This window comes from Artibeus jamaicensis, unplaced genomic scaffold (assembly GCF_021234435.1).
Source record: "Artibeus jamaicensis isolate MK-2021 breed Jamaican fruit bat unplaced genomic scaffold, CSHL_Jam_final scaffold_3151, whole genome shotgun sequence".
Classification (NCBI taxonomy): domain Eukaryota; kingdom Metazoa; phylum Chordata; class Mammalia; order Chiroptera; family Phyllostomidae; genus Artibeus; species Artibeus jamaicensis.
In genome coordinates, this window is record NW_026522037.1 from 5,990,399 (window position 1) to 6,011,631 (window position 21,233).

Here is a 21,233-nt window from a genome sequence, read left to right on the forward strand (position 1 = left end):
TCTTGACTGCAATAGGCAGGGGCCGGAGGGGCACCATCCCAGAAAGAAAGCTGGGGCTGCACACTCGGGACCCCGCCCCAGCCCCAGCCCCAAGCCTCGGCCACCCACGGCCCCAGCCCTCCACCTCCCAGAACCTGGCCTGGAAGCAGGAATGGCAGGAACGTGGTCAGGGTTTGCTCAGCCTCCACCCCCAAGGCCCCTCCAGGCTCTGGGAAGGCGGAGTCCTACCCAATTTGGTCATTGCTGAGGGTCTCTGGGGGCCAGGGCCTTGGGCAGAGAAGGGAGTCGGGGTGTCTCACTCCTCCCAGCCCCTTTGCAGAGGCAGGTGGTGGTTCCCAAACACCCAATCCCAGGGTCATTGCCAGGTCAAGAGGACAGTATAGCCCAAGATGCTATCTGCATGTCTCTCAGGTACACAGGCTCAAGCTCACACACACGCACACAAGCACACTTGAACATACACACAAACGGACTCACATGCCAGGCCGATTCTCACCACCACCAGCAATACCCGCAAAGCATTACCCAGAGGTCCCCACCCCTCCAAGCTTCTGAACCTGGGGCTGGTGGACCCAGGCCATGGGGCACAGCCACCTGCTTCGGGCCATCCCCAAGCAAGCCACTGATAGCCAGACAACTGCCATTTATGGGGCATTTACCAGTAAAAGCACTTTCTGTTCACTTCTTTGGCTAGTGCTCCCAGCAAGGCTCTCTGGGATAACCTGCTCTATCCGCATTTCACATGTGCGGAAACTGAGGCCCAGGAAGGCTCAGTGTCAGGTGCAAGATCGCACAGCCAGGACCTGGCAGCGCTGGGACATGAACCTGAGGTCTCTGAGGCTGGGGGACAGGGTTGGCACCTACCATATTTGTCCCCATCCTCGCCACGGGCGCTGATCCTGCGGCCCAGGACCTGGATGTGCTTGCCACTGGTCCGGCTGTAGAGCTGGTACAGCCGAAGCTGCTTACGGCTCACATCGTCCCGAGCCCGCGTCTGGTTCTCCACGTGGATTCGGAAGTCCACGTTCTCCTCGGCCACCAGCACCTGGGGAGGGAAAGAAGTGACGGTGAGCCCCCCCCGCCCCAGACATCCTGGGTCCCCTGTGTGCCAGAGCCTCTTCTATGCCAGCTCTGGGCCAGGCGTCCTCACGCACTCGTAACTGCCCCACTCCTACCCCCATTTTACAGAGGCAGCAACTGAGGCCCACTCAGAGAGGGGAGGCAAGCTGCCCGAGGCAGCCCAGGCAGGGAGTGGCAAAGGTAGGAATCAGGCTGGGCCTGTTTGAAACAAAGCTTGCTATTTTTCCACCACAGCCCCAAATTAGAGCAGGCAGTGTGCAGCACAGGTTTCGCTCGTGACCTTGGACACACGATTTGTTCTGTCTCAGATTCCTTCCCAGCAAAACAATGGAGCTGAGCCCTCGCTCTGGCTGCATCCCAGGGTGGCTGTGAGGTTCAAGTGAGCAAGTGGGTGGGCAAGTCCCCAGATCGACATGGAGATGGGAGCGGGTGGGGAGCACAGAGCTACTTTCCGGGGCCTCGGTGGGGAGGAGGGGGGCCGGGCAGGTCTCATCCGGGGAAAGAATGGGCCAGGGCTCACAGGCACGTCCCCCCCAGACCTGGTGCTCAGAGTCCTCATGCTTGTCCCGACCACCAAGCATCTGCCCATGTCCCACCTCCTACCGGAGCGGCCTTCACCCTGCACCCGTCCAAACATCCGGTATCCCCATGGCTTCAGTGCATGCATGACCGCATCCTCCAGAAGCCCCCCTGGCTATGCCCACGCTTGCCTCTCCAGTCTCCCTTCTCCCAGGACAGCCCCCCACCTGCCTCCTGCTTCCACTCCCACCTCCTGGTTGTCTCTCCCCCTGCAAACCCAAGTACCTCTGCGACTCCGCCTGCACACACCCCAGGGCTTCCCATTGCACTTAGAGGAAGTCCCCGCCTCAGCCTCTAGGCCCCGCAGGTGAGCCCCGCTGGCTCTCCACCTTCATCTCCTACCTACCGCTCCCTCCCCACCAGCTACACTGGCTGCATCATTACCCCACTGAGCTTTTCAAACACAGAATGCACAACTGCCTCAGGGCCTTTGCACCGGCTCCTCCTGCCGCAGATGCTCTCTCCCAGGTTTTTACATTCTGGCTCCTCTGTTTCATCCGGGACTCCACTCAGATGTCACTCTCTGAGACAGGCCATCCCTGACCGCTTCACCCCACCTCTGCCACTGTCCATCCCTCAACCACGCTTTGCATCTCCTCCCAGCACTTCGACCAGACGTAACGTCTATTCGTCTGGCTTGTGTCTGTCCTCCTGGCCGGGCCGGCAGCCCCAGGAGCGCTGCGGCTGTCTTTTGTGTCCTGTGCTGCTACATCCGCAACACAGGTGAAACGCGAACCTGTGTCGGATGAAGGACTGAAGACACGTATAAATGAACGCTGCGAAAATCTGGAGTCCCTCCCTCCATTTAACATTAAATTAGGTTTTTCTGTGCCCTGCTAATTACATGCCTGTCCTGACTCTTCTAAACCACAAAGCTGAGTGACTCTTAAGCCCCAGACAGATAGCATTCTAGGTTTATTCCACAGACCCGCAGGCCTGGCACGATGCCAGGCACTAGGACCTCAGTCCCACAACAGCATAGGCCACTCAGCCCTGGCAGAGCTCTTGGGACCCGGGCTGCATCTGTCTCGCCCCTCGGCTGTGAGCTGCCAAGGTCAAGAACCATGTTTCCCTCGTGGCCACGCCCACCTGCCCCCTGCAGACCTGCGAGACCCCCCAGCCCTGGCCCGGACCCCACAGGCACCTCAGCTGGACCACATTACCTTCACTACCATCCATGGGAAGGTTTGGCTCACGTTACAGACGAGGAAACCGAGGCTCTGAGGCTGAACAATAAGGTCACAGAGCGGGCGGTGGTCGTCCAGACCCCACCTTTGGCTCCACCTTGCTGGATCCCACCTGCCCCGCCAGGGCTGTCCAGAGCAGGTTCAAAACCCAGGGCACTTCCTAGCAAAGGCAGCTCACTAACCTCCCTGGGCCCCTGTCTCCTCACCTCTACAATAAGGGTGAGGATAATGGCACCCACCCCTGGGTGCTGGGGTTAAACATACGAGGTCCCTGCACAATGCCTGGGCCAGGGTAGGGGCTCAGCAGGGGGACGGCCGGGGGAAATGCCACGTGGCCCTGGGAGAGGCCCTCCGGGAAGCCCTGCAAGCAGAAACTTCTTGGGGACACAAGCACAGCACTGTCCCTGTCCCTACAGACAAGGTACTTCCAAGGCAGGAATTACAATTTGGGAAGCTGCTATTGCTTTTGGTCGTCTGGACCACCCTGCAACATGGGGACGCTTATCAGATCCATCTGACAGATGCAGAAACTGAGGCTCAGAAAAGGCGAGTCAGTTGCTCTGAGTCACGCAGTCCGTGACAGGCAGCCTGGCCGCTGGCCCCTCACCACCATTCACAGCCGGGACCCAGCCATTCCTCTTCCTGATACGCAGGGAGGGGAAAACCCCCGGGCGGGGGGGGGTCCATGGGTCCTGATGGCCCTCAACCTCCCTGCCACGACTTCCCACGGAGGTCTGGCCCTGCCCCCTCCCCCAGGGGCAGGTCTCCGGCCTGCCCCCTGCCCTCCGACTCTCCTCCTGCTCACGGGAGACCTTATCGACCAGAGGTCAAACCAATCTCCTCACCCCAGGTCCCTGAGGGGAGCAGCCCTGCCCCAAAAGCCAGGCTCCCATTAACAATTTTCTCCCTGGCGCCCTGGACAGAGGCGGCATGGTGACCCGGGGTCAGCAGGGGCCATCCGGTGGCCCTTCCCCAGGATGTGGGAAGAACCATCCATCTTACCCAGCTTCCACCATTTAAGCCAGACTCTGTCACATCAATCCCAAGGGAGGTGGCAGGAGTGACCTCTGACTCGGAAAGAGTCCATCCCCTTGACAAGGCAGGAGGCCCCTGGGCTTCCCGGGGAAGACTTCTGGGGGCTCCAGGCCTTTGCACAAGCCCACCTGACACCTGCCCTCAGGTGCCTCGTCTGGAAGCCTTTCCTGCCCCGCCCCACCCCAGGCTGGCCGAAGGCCTCTGGACACTCTGGCTTATTGTCCCAGCATCCAACATGTCTGGTTCTCCCTGCGCCTCCGGCTCTGCCCCCAGGAGACACCCCACCAACATCCGCTCAATGCCTGTGGCTGGGGCCAGGGAAACCTGGTGGCTGGAGTCAGCCGCACTGCTTCCTACCCGGACAAGCAGAGCACCCAACACAGGGGTGACAAGGGGGGTTTAAAGCTATCGGTTGCTATTCCGGGCTCTCTGCTAAGGAGCCTTTAGACATGGCACCTTGTCTAATTCCCTCAGCCACCCAGGGAGGCGGGCCCCAGGGAGGGCCGGAGCTCGGATCCCACCTCTGAGGCAGCTCTCGGGCCCACGGGGCTGCCGGGGTAGCCTGCCGGGCTCACACAGAGCAGCGGACTCAGGACCGGCCTCCCTCCCCCTGTCCTGCTGCTGGGCAGCAGGGTGCTTGGCCCATCCTCCGGGCCTTCCTAGAACAGTCTGGACTCCCCTCCAGGTGTCTAGTCATGGGGTGGGCGGGGCAGGCAGTGTTGAAACACTAACTCCCTGATTCAGGAACTGCCTAGGGGCAACAAGAGCCCCACAGGTACAACTGCCTCCCCAGCCCTGCCTCCCAGGCCCCTCGGGGACATGGTGCTGAGTGGGACCGGGCGCCCCCTCCACCTGCAGTCTCCCCCTGGTCAGCACGGGTCTCCAACGCACTGCGCAGGGGCGGGGCTGTTTCTCTGCTCCGGACCCCGCCTGCCTCCCCACTGCTCACAGCACAGCCGCCGCAGGTGGGAACTATCTTGGCGCTCTAGCCCTGCCTACCTTCCACGCCTCCACTCTGAGGCTCCTGGATCAGCACCTGCTGTGGGGTGACGAGGCTCAGGTGATGGGCCCCTAGCCCAGGGCCAGCTTCCAGGCAGGAGCCCCGGTCCCCCGGCTGCCCCCTGCCGCCTCCCCTACCCACTGGCACAGCACCAGCCACCAGCGCTCCCCAAAGCTGTCAGCCACACTCACCCACCCCTGGCTCTGAAGGTACGTTTGGGGCTCCCTGTGTCTTCCCAAGACACAGCCCCACATCCCACAGGCGTCTGCCACATCACACGTCGCCCACGACACATATCGTACAAACACGGGCACCACACACGCCAACAACGTGATAAACAGCACAGACTCAGGGGCGCCCTGGCCACGCCCCACCCCAACTTCTTTGATTTCTGTGATCCTCCGTTTTCTCGCTGGCAGAATACGAGTTGTCACTAACACTGATGCCAGATGGAGATTGTACGTGTAGCAACGGTCACGGCCTTTTCCCCTTTTGTTTGGTTTCTAAACCGCCGCCTCGCTGCCTATTGAACACATCTTCTGAGTTAAGAACCACGTGAGGTCGATGATGCTACGGACTCCCCAGAGTGGCCCTGAGAGTTGGTATGATTACTGTCCCCATTGTACAGGTGAAGTAACTGAGGCTCAGAGAGGTCACATCACTGACAAGTCAGAACTGGTGAGAAAAGGAGTCGAGTTTCACATCCAGTGCCCCCTCCGTCTAGGGTAGAAACCAGGCTCCCACCTCCTCTCCTTCCCCCCGCTCCCTCCCCCTGTTCGGGGCACCAGTTGGTTGTAGCTATGAGCTATCACCGTGGGATAGGGCTGGGCTGGGGGCCTTTAGTTCCGTCCCCCACCCAAGAGAGGAGGCTCGGGTCAGACTGCCCCTTCTGCCCAGGTGCCCATTCTCGAGGCTTCGAACAAGCTGTGCCCCTGTCTGCAGGCAGCCTGCCCAGAAAGGGAGGGTCTCCCTGGTCCCAGGAGGGGCAGCCCACAGACTTCCGGCCACATTCCACCACCGCCAGCCTCCTCCCGTGGCGGGCAGCAGCCACCACCAGTAGGGCCAAGACCTTCTCCCGGTTCCGGATTCGAACCTCAGACCTGCGCCCCACACCCCAGGAGTCACACCTGGTAGAGTTAGCCCCGCTCTCCAGCCCGAAATGCAGCCTCCCCAGCTCTTCCTCGAGAGTGAGCGGCCTGGACGCAGGCCCGGGCGTGGCTGCCAGCCTCCGGGGCTCCACGGGTTATTACTATCATCGTTGAGAGCAAGACTGGGGCTGGTTCCCACTTAGTGGGCTCTCGCTCGGTGCCAGGCCCGAGCTGAGCACTTTTCAGGCACCATCTCCGTCCTTCTCCCACAACCTGGGCAGGTCTGGTGATTACCATCCCCGGACAAAGGGAGACAGAGAGGCCCGGGGACTGGCCCCAGCCGTACAGAAAGTGGCAGAGCCCAAGACTGGAGCCCATCACTGGCTCCGGAGCCCAAGAATTTCCCCCAGCTAGCACCCCTGGACGGAAAGCAGAGGAGGCAGGCCAGGCCCACCCCTGAATCCGAGCTTGGCTCGGATTGACGCCCCCACCCACTGCTCAGCCCCAGGCGACTCCCCTCTCTCCCGTTACACTCCCCACGCCCAGCGCAGCCAGGACCTGCCCCACCCCCAGCCTCTCCATTAAGCTCCCAGGGCTATCAATGTATTGATTGGCAGGGCTGAGCCATCAGCGTGGGGGTGAGGGCTGCTGCCACCCAAGGCGGCTGACCAGACCTCCCTCTCCCCATACATCAGCCTTCTCGGAACAGATCATCGATATGGGTGCCGCTGGTGCGGTACTGGAGCCGGCCTCGGGGCGGGGGCGGGACACCCAAAGCCCTACGCTCCCTCCTTTCTTCTCTTCCCCCTCCCCCCACTCTTCCATTCCCTCTTGCTTAAAGCCGGCGGGCGAGGCATCAGGTCATTAAAAAAAAGCCCCTTATTTGGGCATTCAATGCCCGATATGGCTTTTTACTTGACCCCCATTCCTGAACCTGACGCTGCAGACACCCCAACCGGCCTGGAGTCCCCTGAGTGCACCAGGACGTGCCCTGCTCTGTGTACAGAGGTTCTGGGAGCCTGCACTTCTCGGTCTCACACGCTCACACACACACTCACAGAGGCTTCTCCTATTTCAGGATTCAAATGGAGCACCGTCCCGGCCAGATCCCTTCCCGGGCTTCCGGGTTCAGGGCCCTTTATCAGAGGACACACAGCACCCTCGACCCCTCCAGCCCGTCCCTGCACAGATCCTTCAGGCTACTCTCAAGTCCTCGGGGGCAGGGACGGGTCCTGAACCCCCTGTGCCACACACCTGGCACCCTGGAAGTGGGGGGAGTACTCAGTTCAGGTGCCCAGCCCCCAGAGAGGCCGCTGCGTGTCCCCCCAGCACTGACCCGACATCCCCCCTGCAGGCCAGGTCTGGGCCGGAGCTGGTGCCGCAGGGCCCAAGGGTGCAGTGGGCCTGCCCTGACGTCTAGGAGCCAGGAGCTGGCGGACAAGCAGGCTTCCGGAAACTCCAGAGTCCTGTGTGTAACTGTAGCACACACTTACTTAACACTTATAATGAGCTGGGCACCGTGCCAAGGCCCCGCCGGGGACCCCAACCCACCTCAGAGCGACCCCAAGAGGGAGGGTGTCTATGGATGCCCACGAAAAAGATGAACCACACAAAGCCCAAGCAATCTGCTCAATACACAGCTACCGAGGGCTGAGCCAGGGTGGCCGGGGGCTGGGTCCTGAGCCCGAGCTCCTACACATCCCTGGGAACCCCAGCAGAGAGCGCCCTGGCTCACAGGATGGTGACCAAGTGTTAAGGAGTCCCAAGGCGGAGGGTGGTGAAGAAAGCCACCCAAAGTGTTGGCCATCCCTCCCCAGGGAACGCTTTCAGGACAAAGCTGAGGCCTTGGGTATCTTCTTCAACCCTGGTGTCTTCTTCATCCCCCACTGAAGCCCAGCCCCGGGCCTGCCACGCAGCGGGCGCCCCACGAATGTTCCCTGAGTGCTAATGCAGCAGGGCACCATGACCGAGTACCTGCTGCAGAGCTGGTCCGAGACAGGGCCTCAGGGAGTCCTCCCAACAGGGGTAAGGGGGCCGGCTCACCCGTTTCCCACGTGATAAGGCGGCAGAAGCTCAGAGAGGTTAAGGATCTTGCCCAAGGCCACACAGCCTGTGAGTGGTGCAGGGAGGAATACATCCAGACCTGAGCCCAAAGCCTCAGACTGGAGGCCTGACGTCACGGGTCTGGGGCAGGCCCGGCCTCGCTCTCTTCAGCCTGCCACATGTTACACACCTGACGTGCGATCATGTTTCCCAGTCACTTACTCAGTGTCGGCCACGGTGCCAGCGACTCTGCGTGCATTACCCCACGCAGCCCTCACAATCACTCTTAGAATTAGGTACTTCTAGTCACCCCATCTTCCTGATGGGGAAAACCGAGGTGCAGAGGGTTGAAGGTTCAGCTATTTGCTGCAGAGCTTCCCAGCAAACCTAGGTCTCTCCTGTGCCAAAGCCCATGCCTTCTAGTGTGGAAGAAGCCTCCTCGCTCACCTAATACCCAGGTGGGTAAACCGAGGCAGAGAGAGGGAGGTTGTCCAATGAGCCACAGTCCCAGGGATCCTGAGAGTTTTTCTGCTCTGTGGCCCATGGAAGGCTTGTCCTGGGCTCTGTCCTTGGCACAGAAGCATTTTAAATGGGCCTGAGGCCTTATGCCATTTCCACATCAGAGCAAATGATATCCCCTGGCCCCTCCCTGCAAGCCTGGCTAGAGCAAGAGGGGCCCCTCTCCTTGTCACCAGGAGGTGGCAGCGCCCTGGGCGAGGGGAGCTTAGCACATGGACATGGGGCCGATGGCAGGGAGTCCAACCAGGGCGAGAGGCCCAGAGCTAGGTCTGAAACGCAGATGCACTGGCCCCTGCTCTGCACCCCTGGGAAGTAGGGGCTGTTTTCTTCCCATCTTACGTGTGCAGCAGCTGTGACCCAGAGAGGTTAAGTAACTCGTCCAGGGTCACCCAGCAAAGACAAGGCAGAGCAGCCAACTCAGCCAGGCTGGCAGGCTCCAGAGCCCTCCCACTGCTGTGCGAGAAGCCGGGGTTCCAGAGCCATGACACCCTGTCCCCTCTCACTGTGGCCCCGGCGGAGGCAGGCCGTGTCCTGTTAGCCTGACGTGTGTGCGCTCCGATTCCCACACCCCCAACATTGCTGCTGGAGGACAAGGTCAGAGCCGAAGGTCCTGCTGAGGACCGTAGTCTCCCCCTTGCCCCCCTCATCTCCTTCTGGGGACCCCATGTGCCCAAGGCAGGGTGGAGGCTTTGAGGTGACCCCAACACCCAGCCCCGAGCCTGCTGACCCTGGCCGCGGTGCTAACCACAAGACATTTTAAAAATCCACCTTCTTATCTCAGAGCAGGTGATGCAGCAGGAATGTCGGCAGGGCGCCCCTCCCCCTCTGTGCTGGGAAAGAAGTTGGAGGGGGGTGCTGAATCCCCCCAGCGCCCCCCCCCAAATACCCACCACTGGCTCCAAGGCCCTTTCAGACCAGGACATTCCAGGACGGCCAGAGTCTGCAGGACTCCTAGTCAGGCGTCCTCCACCACAGAGACGCCTGCCTGGGCCCTGAGCAGCCCCCGCCTGCACAGATGCATGGGGGGGGGGGGGTCCCTGCCTGTCTCCTGGGAACCCTTCTCCCCACCAGTATTCCTTCTGAATAACTTCCTATTCTTTCTGAAAATGCCTGCTTGGAGTGGTGGGAAAAAAACATAAGAGCTTGAATCCACTAGAGTCTTAGCTACGGCCTTGAGCAAACATCCCTTCCCTGCTCTGTGCCTCAGTTTCTCCATCTGTGACCTCAGAATGTCACCCCCTCTGACTTCAGAAGGAAGAACGAGACATGCTTCTGATGCAACGGGCTGCTTTGGGACCTTCTGCCCACTGCCCTTTGACCTGAGGCGGGTGGCTTCTCCCACCTGAGTTAGGCAGGAGCACACGCCCCACCCCCCACTACACTTCCCAGCCTTGGGGCGCAGGGCCACGGAGCAGGGCCCTGGTGGCCAGCGAGGGACGGGACCCCAGACCCAGGCCGCCTGCAGGGTCTGCAGGAAGCAGACTCCCAGAGGGTTCGGCCTCTGTAAGAAATGAGAAGTGCTGTCCAGCAGGGCAGCTTCCCATCCTCCTCCAGGCCCTGAGAAGGGCGGGGCGCAGGGGTGGGGGTGGTTTGGGAGAGGGGCTTGCAAGGAAACTTCCAAACTTGAGCACACACGGGGCCTGGAGAGAGGAAGCGGCGCTGCGGGAGGGACAGGGCGGCAGCCGAGGCCCCCTGCCCCGGCCCGCCTCGGCCTGGCCTGGGCAGGGAAGGCCGGGAACAAGGTCGGGCAGGTGCCACCGCGCCGCGTGAAAGGCCCAGGCCGGTGTCATTGTCAGCGCTCAGCCAAGTGCAGAAAAGCAATTTTACTGGTCACGCCGCTTGCTCCCCTTGGAAATTTTTAAAATTCTTCTGATTTGAGCTATCGCGGTGTCCTGGGTCGTGTGGAGAAGGGATTTTATTAAATTCTCAGCTTCCCGCTCCCCGGGGTGGCCGGCAGTGAGGGCGGGGCTCACCACACAGGGGAGGGGGTGGTGTCTGGCATTGACTGTGCTCAGGGAAATGTGGCTAGGGGCGGGGGCGCCGTTCTGGGCCGGGTGGGCTGATGGATGAGAAGAGAGGAGGAGCCCAGAGCAGACTCTAGGGCTCAGACTGGACTGGACCAGTCTCCCCAAACATGGGGCGGGGGAGGGGTGGGGAAGGGCCAAGGTGCCACCCTGTGCCCTCCTGGGCGGAGGAGGACTTATAAACCTTCTTGCATACCTCTCACGGATCGAACAGTTTCTGTTTCACAAATGATGAACCTAAGACTCTCAGGGGTCTACAGACAGGGAAGGTGGGAGCGGGGCTCAGCCCAGCACCCCGGAAGGCACAGCCCCGAGCACTCCCACGGGTGGCTGGAGCCTCTAGGCCAGCCCACCAAGGAGCCTCTCACTGCCACCTGGAAGCCCCCCTGCCCAGGACCTACCTTCTCTCCAGTATCTGCCCCACACCCCTCTGTGGGGAGAAGACTTCAGATTCCTCGTCTCTACCTGTCGTGGCCACTCTGCCTTTGTCCCCACAGCACAAAGGCAGTGGGGGGGGGCATGAGCCTGCCAACCTTGCCCTAACACCCCACGGTGGTGTTTTTGTATCTTTTAGGAATCCTAGGTGCCTTTGAAGATCAGAGGGGAGCTGGGAACCCTCTCCCAGGCACAGCACCATTTGGGCGCCATGGTTCAGGGCCCCTCCCCCCGCCCGTACACACTCCAAGTGTGTATGGGTTAAAAACATCCGCCCTACTGCCGTCTGAATGGGGGACTCTGCAAAGGAAGGGGAGGTAGGAGAGGGGGCTCCTTCACCTGCTCGAAGTCCTAACCCAGATGGACGGGACCCAGACAGACCACCCAGCTCTTCCCCGGGAGGCTGGCTCTGGCTCTGGCCAAGGAGGTGGAGGTGGGATGCAGAGGCCAGCTTGCCTCCCTCACACTCCCCTAGAGAACACACAGAGACCACACGCAACCCCTGCCGGGCCCCCTTCAAGGACCGAGAGTCACCAAGCATCGAGAAGCTTGGGCAGCACAGTTGTAGCCGCCTCTCCACCTGCACCCCCACGTCACCGCCCGCCCCCCAGGCCCAGCCCTCAGGAGGACAGCGCTTGCCCAGGTCAGACAGGCAGATCCCTCGCAGTGACCCTGGGGCCTGCCCTCTGCCTGGGGACTCAGCTGCAAACCAGGCAGGCCATGCCTGGCACTGGCCTCTGTTCCCCCGGCACCAGCCTTTCCCCCACCCCCACCCCGCACAGGGTCACATCTGCTTTGGCAAACAGCCAGTCTTAAGTTACTGACTCCAGTTGTATTGATTCAAGGAGTCACTGGGGACCCCAGCCGGGCCAACAGGAGGGAAGAACCCATCAGTCTGTCCATCCATCCATCCATCCTGCCTGTCTTCCAGCCCCCAGCCCCAACTAGCTGTCCCCAGCTCCGGGAACAGCCCTCTTCCAGAAGTGGGAGGGGGTGTAGCAGACTCACCACCACCACACACACTGGGAGAGGGGCCGAGTGTCGGCAGCTCTCAGTAGGCACAGCTGCCTGGCGCTGGGAGGCGGTGAACCCTCCTTGTCCCTGCCCAGGGCCCTCTCCAGCACCTCTGGAACCCAGAAGTCTGAAGCCAAAGCATCCTCTCTAACCTTGTGAGGACACCTGCCTGCCTGCAGCCCAGAGGGAACTGGGCAGATCATCTGTTCTGGCCCCAGTCCAGCTCCTCCGACAGCCCCTCCCTTGCAGCTCTAGGTGGGTGGGGGCTAGGGCAGCTGGCACTTCCTATTCCCTTTCCCTTTGCCCCCCTCCCCACCACCGTGCTCAGGCGGCCCTGGTCTGGTTCTAATCGGGGCTGAAGTCGGCTCCCTCTTTCCCTATTCTCTCCACCTCCCCCCTCCTTCATTTCCACGGCTTTGGAAGCCGGAGTGTTCCAACTGTCTGCGTGCCAAGACCTTCCCGAGTCTGAAAGCTGCTGAAGTAACAGATCAGATTTTAGCAAGTGCTTTCCAGGCTGAGCGCCAAGCCCTCTTCTGATTCTCGGAGAGCGAGCGAGCTAGCGGGGAGCGAGGCCGGGAACCAGCCGAGGGCTGCACCGCCTTGGCCGAGGGAGTGAGGAGCGCCGCCGGCTGGGGAGCGGCCTCCCGGGGAACAGCCCCTCGGCGCAGGACTCTGCACCTTCTCAGCCCAACCTCCCCTAGTACCGCATGTCTGTCTGTCTCTCCCTCTCTCAATGCTGAAAGCGCCTTTGAAACCACAGAGTAATTTACAACTGAAGCTAGCTATCCCTGGACTCAAAATCCACTCCGCTGCAAAGAGCCTTTTTGTTCGGAAGAGCGATCGGGTTTGTTAAGGGACGGTTAGCAGAAAAAATCCCTGGGTCTCAACTCTCCACCGGCTGCGGGCCGGGGGCTTGGAGCCGACACTTTGCCGCGGCTGAGCCCGCCGGCTCCAGGGATCGGCTCCCGGCAGAGGCCGGCAGAGACCGGCAGAGGCCGAGCCCTGCAGCAGAGCCCCCAGCCCTTGGCCGGTCCCCCGCCGCCGCGCGGAGCCGCCCTTCCGCGCCCTGGGAACAGGTGCACTAGGCTCCGCGCCCAGGAGGGGTGGGGCCCAGGGAGGGGGCGCGGCGTGTACCGCGAGGCAGGGCCCGGGGAGGTCAGAGTCAGGAGCCCACGTACCTGTACCTGGAAGCACAGCAGCAGGAAGTGTAAACACCTGCGGGAGAAAGAGGGAGAGGTGGTCAGTGGGACGTCAAAGAGGGGGGCGCGCTAACAGACAGAGACTGTTGGAAAGTCAGAGGGGCGGGCAGGCAGAGCCGCGGGCACACGGACAGACGGCCGGGCAGGGTGGGCAGCCCCGTGCGCGAGCGCTTACAGGCAAGTGCAGGCGGAGGGCGCTGAATACATCGCTGGGCGGGGAGGAGGCGGCGGCTCCTAGCCCAGCCTGCACATGTCCGCTCCGCGCGGCCGGGACCGGGCGCCTCCGCCGCCTCCGCCGCCGCCGCCGCCTCTGCTGCTGCTCCCTCCTCGCCGGCTGCTGCTGCTGCTGCTGCTGCTGCAGACTCTGCTGCTCCGGGGCGCTCCGCGGCGCGCCCTGCGGCATCAGCGCCCCGCGCGGCTCCTCCCGAGCGCTGCGCCCTCCGGGCTGTGCAGGAGGCTGGTGCGGGGAAGCTTGCTCTCTACCGGCCGGCCGGCCGTCCGGGCGTCCGCGGGAGGCTGGCTGCCCGGCTCACTCCGGGGGCAGCATGCGTGGCGAGACTGGAGCCTAGGGCGCGCTCTCCAGCCGGGACACGGGGCTGCGCGGGGCCAGGGGTCAGCACTCCAGGGCCGGAGGAGCGCGCGGCTGCAGCACGAACGCGTCACGGCCGCTCCGTCTGGGCGCCCGCCGGCTCATGTCTCCTCCTCCGCGTCTCTCTGGCCGTGCGCATCGCCGCCTCCCACCACTGGCGGCGGCCGGGGCGTTTTCTATGCGCGGGCGGCGAGGGGGCGGGGGGCCGGGGGCGGGCCCGGGCCCGAGCCGGCACAATGAGGATGCGGGGCCTGGGGGCTCCCCCCTCGGGGCGCGGCCGGACGGGCGCTCAGCTCGCCTGGGTGCGCCTCGCCCACATCAAAGGCGGCCCTGCCTGCTTGCCTGCCTTCCGTGGCCTCTCCACTGCCTCCTCCTCTTCCCCTGGCGGCTCCGGTTGGAGGGAGGTGCTCAGACTCTCGGCGATGGGACCGGCAGCTCCGAAGGGGCAGAGCCCGCGAGTCTGGAGCTGGTGAGCGTTGGAAGCCGTCGGAGCTCTGCGCCAGGGAGTGAAGACCCGCGCCGAGGCGCAAACGCTGCCCGAATTGGGCAGGCGGTGGTCTCCAAGAACGCAGTTAGGTGTGGAACGTCCTCGCTCGCCCACATTCGCTAGTCACACTCACACCCACCAACGCCAGAGTGGGGGAGCGAGGAGGGGGCGGGTCAGGCCCAGCCCCCGGGGCGGCTCCACTTAAGGGGAATCGCTTTCACCCACCCCGTGATTCCACGCAGGATCGTGGCATGTTCCAGCTGCCTTCTAGGATAGCTGACCGCACTAAGTGTTCCCCTTCCAATCTCCCCTTCCCTGCATTGGATACAAGTGCAGAGAACCCTGTGAGGTTGAGGGGGGAGGGGTCTCCAAGGTGTCTCCGACTACCCCTCCGGGGCTCCTGGCTGGGTGCACGGGATTCCAGCTGGGCTCTCGGGTCCGCGAGCCAGCTTTGGAAACGCACGGCCGCCACCCAGCGGCCGCGACGCTTCACTGCAACCCTGGGCCGGCTACAGACCCAGAGGGGCCTGCAGAACTCTGGTCAGCGATCACTCCAGGCCCAGTTGCGGCCTCTGGATGGAGATTGGCTTCCCTTTGCAGGCTAAGCAGTTTGCCTCCTTTAACCAGGACTCCGACCCCCGCCCCAGAACTTCTGTTCTCACTGCCTCTGCCCCTTCAGAGACACCACTCCTCTCCTTCCCAGCAACCTCCAAATGTCCCTGTTACAAGCAACTGCCTCACCCTAGAGCCCCCCTCCCCGCCCCCCAGTCAGACTCTGCTGTTTGGTCTGACGCTAAGGGGAAAAGGTCATAGTACGAAAGAAGCTCGAGTTCAAGCCCACAAAGCAAAACCCAGGAATCCGGGCTACTGGATTTCAAACCTCCCTGCGTCATTGGTTGTGGTTGACGTTCCCATTTCACCGGTGTGTAGACTGAGGTTAAGGTGCCTTCCAACACTGCTATTGCCTAGAATCTCAAAATGTGAAATAGCAACGATTGTCCCAAACACCAGGCCTCTCTCTGCAAGCTGTTTCACATTCCCTTCCCAGGCAGAGGCTACCTTAGACACAGAGCCTCTGCTTTGGCCTTGGACCTAAGTGTAGAGAACCTTTTCAAAATGAGCCGCCCTGTGATGGGGAAAGTTTTTGTGTCAAGCGAGGGGCTGAATTTACTCCCACATCCTCATGGCCAGAACCGGGCTTGCGGTCACTAGTAAGTCCCAAGTCCTAGAGAAAACGCAGCTGTCCGGAGAGAGGTGCAACCCCCAAACACACAGATGGACAGAAGTGCCCCGCTGGGACCTGAGTCACTGCCACCATCCATCTTGCTTTATATGAAGAACGCCCGACAGACCCGTGGAGAGGTGGTTCGCCCCGAGTGGGGTGTTTGCCGTGTCTCCCCACCATGACTCATTCTTCAAGTCTGGTCTGGCCCGTCCCTTTCACATCCATGTGCAAGGGACATGGTGTGGATCACTCTTCTGAAATGCCTGCCGTCTTCTCGACGCTCAGACAGAAGTGTATTTGCCTGTCTCACAAATAAGACTGTCACTAAAGTACTGACCAGAACGCCCACTCAAGAGGAAGAGTATACACTCAGGTTGGAGGTCCCACATTTGAGGGCTGCCTTGAACCCCGAAGCTCCAGCAAGCCTGAGACTGTGCTGCCCGTCTGCAAACTGCGGCCTAGGACGGTGGCGGCTCACTGGCGGGCTGCTGAGTGACGTCAGGGACAAAAGGCAGGCTGCAAAGGCTGTAGCTTTTGTTATTAATAACGCTAACCATGGTTTCCGGGTTATTTTCACACTTGTTTCTCCACTCCATGAAGTAGACAGGCAGGGTCATTCTCAATGTATGAAGAGCAGGTTTAACCAGAATGTTTTTTGACTCCAAATCCCCTCGTTTTACCTTTTTCCTCAACATTCACCCCTCCACCCAATTCCTGTGTACCCATGTAACACACATGCATCTGAAATGTTGTCTAAACTTATGCTCACATGGCATTTAACATGTGCCCCTGTATTTGGGAGTCACTTCTCATGGATCCAGTCACTGTTTACTGAGGTCCTCCTGGGTGTGAGACCCTGGCTAAGGATGGCCGAGTTCCCTGCTCTAAAACATACTTCAGCTGGGGAAGATGGCCAGTCAGCTGAGTGTCATCTGGGGAAAGGAATACTCCAGGCAGATGTCAAGTGCCTGTTAAGTAGCAAAAGGCTGGGTGACGGGTGGGGTTAGCCAGGGGAGGGGTCGCAGGTGAGGGTGCCAATGGCCAATGCTGGACCGCCCCTGTGGGCCCTCCCAGGCCAATGGGTAGCCGGCCACAAAGGCCTGGTAAAAGGCACTATTTACGTAAAGTCTTTAAATATGTGTTTTAATTGTGCTTGGAGTTTGAGGAACGTCTAGTTACGCAAACACCTTTTCTCAGGCGACCTCCCCACACCCATCACTGGTCCTGAGTTTAAACCAAACTCTCGGCTCCAGATTCTAGTTTCACGTGGATCAAACCATTTAGTAGACGCGCTTTCTTGTCTGGCTCCTTTTGCTTGGTATGTTTTTGCGATTCACCCTTGTCTGTCTGTTGCTTTCATCCACACTCGTTCCTCTTTATTACCAGGTAGCACTCAACAGTGTGGGTATACCAGTTGGTTTGCCAATCTATCTACGGCTTTGCAGCCGGAGGTCAAAGTGCAGTTTTTAAAAACCACTGCAGGTGAGTTGGAACCGTGCGGTAAGGAGGTCAGCACCCAGGCTGTTACCTGGTGGGGACGGGAGGACGGGGAGGGGCCGCTGGGAAGGTGGGGGATTCAGCAGATTGGACTAGGGGGCTGGGAGCTAGTTCGTGCTGGGGCCGGTCCTGCGTCTCACCCCTGGCCCGAGGCTGGTGAGCCCAGTTTTCTGGAGATTCACATCCACGAAGCTCCTGGTCGCCTTCAGGGGAATTGAGGAGGTATGTTGACTGGAGGCGCCGAACGTCTTGTTTTGCTTACTGACTAATCCTAAACCCTTAGAACTTTGGGATACAGCACTCATCCAGATGTTTAGATTCTTCCTATCTCTTTCAAGTGGAAGTTAAGTAACAGCACCAGAATCTGAGTCCTGTTTTCTGCCTCTCCCCAAGGGTAGGACTTACACGTTAGGCCTGCAGAACACAAACGTTTTTTAAAAAAGAATGCCAGAAACTCCAGCCCAGGAACAAAAGACAAACGCAGCCTTCGAGTCTTCCACAGGATCAAGGAGTTTAGGAAGAAAAGTACACCCTTAGCAGATGAGGCTCTAAAATTTTTCTCAAAACCAGCGCTTGAAACTTTCTCAGCATTAACACAGGACTTCTGCTGCCAAGTCTGTGAGTCAGAGCGCAACTGGCTCTTTGGTGAGCACTGGCTGGAAGGTAGCCTCAACTTTCTGGAATGACTTTAACCCCGTTATCTCCAGAGCCCAGATTACCTTTGATTCACAGGCTCGGTGCATGTTTGTGACCCTCAAACCTTTCTTCTCGAATAAACCCTCCCACACACCCTAGACAATGTTTATCTCCCTCCTCAAGCTACTAGTTGTCCAAACAACAGCAGCTTCTGCAAGCGCTGTGACGCCCCACCATAAACCCCTTCCGTCACTCTCCTGACCCAGGTTCCACAGCCCCATCTGCTCCCCCCAAATGGCTGCAGTGACCCGTTTGGTTCTCTGGTTGAGGCTGACAGTCCCAGTTCTGTGTTCTCACCCGTGACCCAGGCTTACAGGTTAAGACACCAAATGAAAAGCAGCGTCTTGCAGTCAGCCTCCAAGTGCTCGTACGATTCCCCTCTGGCTCTGTCCCCAAAGAGTCTGAGCCCATGATCCACAAAGGCAGCTAAACAATGACAGTATCAACGGGCATCGCTCTCACCAGACTGTGGTCTCTACCCTTCTCTTCTTAAAAGGAACCAGCGCTCCGTTCCAGGTCTGAGAAAATGAAGATAAGGCCCGACATCAAAGACCACTGGAGTCTCTGACAGCAGGAGCAAGCTTCAGGGGGATTCCCTTGGCCACAAAGATAAATACAACAGGATGAAACACAAACACACACGAGTTGAGCTCAGGGTACTTAAACCTCACTAGCTGCTTTCAGAGGCTGCTGGGACATGAACCCATCATTCTGAAAATTGCTAAAATAACAGAACATAAAATGTTTCTCAAAGTTAGGCACAAAGGGAGGCGATAAAAGTGGGGATTGTCAAGAAAATGCCTGCAGACAATGAATGGTATTGCTGGAGACTAAACCACTAAGGGACATTCATGTTCAGCAGTCTGGCTTCAAGGGATCTAGTGGATTCGATCAGCACTTACTGGGGAACACAGACCCACTGAAACCAAACCTAGTCTTCCTGGTCAATGTGCTACAAATCCGCAAATCAGAATGAGCCGGCTTCTCTGACAGCTTTCTCAACTACTGATACTAATTAGTAGGGCTACTAGGAGCAAATGCTAGGAACAAAGGGAAAATGATTGTTTTCCCTTTTGGTTTCAGACAAACCTTAAACCCACGGCCATCTGATCCTGGCCAGTGTCGCCGGGCAAAGGAAAGTCAGTCCTGAAGCAGGTGCCTCATAGGGCACGTTTGGTTTCCCACTCACCACCGCACTCGGTCTGGCCGACGTCTAACAACTACTGCTGTGAGTGACCTCACGGCAAAATCTCAGTTTCTACTGCCTGGAACTTCACCCAGAGATGGATCCGATTAGCTTCGTTCCAGGAGCACACACAGGGTGACGACCAGGAAGGCCAACTGCTTTCCTTCACAACGAATGGCGAGGAGTCCTCCAGTTCCCCCGCTGCCTGCAAGTGCCCGTCAGCTGACCCGGAGGGAAGGCGTCACTTCTCCACAAAGCAACCGAGGCGCTGGAGACGTCCGACCTACGCTTTGGTTACGACCTTACCCTGCAAGGACACTTCTGAACACCCACGGCGAGGACAAGCACCTGTCACACCCCAACACTGCACGCCGGGGACACTGCCCGGGAGGAGGGACTCAGCCCCAACGTAGTTCTCCGTGGCTGGGACACCAGTACCCGTGTGTGGGCTGGTTCAGGGTTTGGCTTGGCGTTGCCCTATTGATTTAAAGGAGATGATTTCTAAACCTGAAAAGAATCGTCTTTTAAAATGGAGGCACCTTCCAGTGAAACACCTACCGTCCCCCACTGAGTCTGTTAAAATCAACGTATAAAGAGAAGAGCTGTAAGGACAGAGACGGTCCTGCAGGGAACCGAACCACCGATGAGGAAAACTGAAACGGAGTACCCAGAAGAGGCACGGGCCACCTGCGAGCTGGGACGAGACGAGGAAACGCCGCCCCCATCTCCCCGCCCCGACGACGGGGCACTCTGCACGGGCACCTCACAGATAAAGGCGAGGCCTGCAGACAGGTGCTGGGGCCACGCTGTGCCCTCCTCGCCCGCAGAGAAGACAAAATAAACGGGCTGAGAAGGGAGAGACAGGGAATGAGCCAACTGTGTGTGATGGCTGAATTCTTCAGACTTCAGAGTCTGCATCCCCCAAAGAACCAAGAAAGGGCACCTGAAGGTCCCAATTTGAAGACGTAAGTCTCTCCCCTAACATTTAAACAGAAAGGAGTAAGGAAAAACTTCTAAGGAATCAAACAGAAGACCTAAAAATGCATGGGAATAAAGGCAGGCGAGTGAAATCACCCCCCAAAATTGCCCAGAATTGGAGGACAAGACTCTCCGAACACATTATAAAATGTCAGAACACCTGCAATAAAACAATCTTAATCGGCACTATTAAAAAAAGAACAAAAACCCCACCCTAGTCATACACAAAGTACATGAAAATGGCCCCAGACTAGGCTAAAAAAGGCATGATGGAAAAATTCTAAGATTCGACTTCCACCAAGATGGAGGCATAGGCGGAGACGCCGTGCTTCCTCACACAACCAAGTTTAGAGACAACTAAATATTAGCAACAGAATACACAGCCAGAACACAGAAAATTGAACTTTTCGGAAGTCTGGTAACAACAAATTCTTCAGCCTGACCGGTAAGAGGGGCGAAATCAGCAGCTGGCAGAGCAGGGTTGCACAGGAAAACTCGGTCAGACAGACTCAGGCGCGCGGAATCCAGGCGCAGGGTTGGACCTGGTGGGCAACTCAGCAAGCGACCGCGGGGAAACAGCGAGGGAGCAGGGCTGCGGGTTGACTGTGGTCGCGCATTGGTGCGCAGATAGACAAGCGAGGGAGTGGGCGATTGGACGAGAGCCAGCAGCCCCAGCGGCAAGTGGAGGCAGAGGGGGCCGCCATTTCCCCGCTCTGACCACGCCTCCACATACAGCGTCACAACCCAGCGACCTGGGAGTCCAAGGCTCTGCTCCTCACACTTAAAGGGCCCGAACAGACCAAAAATGGCTCAAGAAGATCTCAAAGCCCCAGAGCCTATAAATCTAAGCAATGAAGAAATAGCAAAACTCTCAGATGCACAGTTTAAAACACTGGTGATCAGGATCCTCACAGAACTGGATGATTATAGCCACAAATTAGACAAACATATGAAGGCGAAACTAATTGAAATGAATGGAATTGCACAGGACACCAATAGCAATGTAAAGGAAACTGGGACTCAAATCAATGGAGTGGACCAGAAGAAAGCAAATAATGGCCAAACAGAAAAGAGTCAAGAAGAATTCAAAAAAATGAGGAGAGTCTTAGGAACCTCCAGGACATCTTTAAATGCTCCAACATCCGAACTATAGGGGTACCAGAAGGGGGAAAGGAACAGCCACCAATGGAAGACTTACTTGAACAAATAGTAAAGAAGAACTTCCCCAATCTGGTGAAGGAAATAGACTTCCAGGAAATCCAGGAAGCTCAGAGAGTACCAAAGAAGTTGGACCCAAGAAGAAACACACCAAGGCACATCATAATTACATCAGCCAAGATTCAAATGAAGGAGAGAATCCTAGAAGCAACAA

General features: G+C 59.0%; 1 protein-coding gene across 1 annotated transcript in view; it reads right to left on the reverse strand.

Annotated features, from left to right (window-relative positions):
* Positions 1-13,922, reverse strand: part of FGF18 (fibroblast growth factor 18) — a 30,746-nt gene extending 16,824 nt beyond the window's left edge. Inside the window, exons 1-3 of the mRNA XM_037127896.2 lie at positions 13,379-13,922; positions 13,183-13,219; positions 865-1,045 (exon numbers count right to left, since the gene is read on the reverse strand). Of these exons, the coding sequence (XP_036983791.1) occupies positions 865-1,045; positions 13,183-13,219; positions 13,379-13,410 (250 nt within the window). The 5' untranslated portion in view covers positions 13,411-13,922. The remainder of the gene's footprint in view (positions 1-864; positions 1,046-13,182; positions 13,220-13,378) is intronic.
* Positions 13,923-21,233: the final 7,311 nt, after the last annotated feature.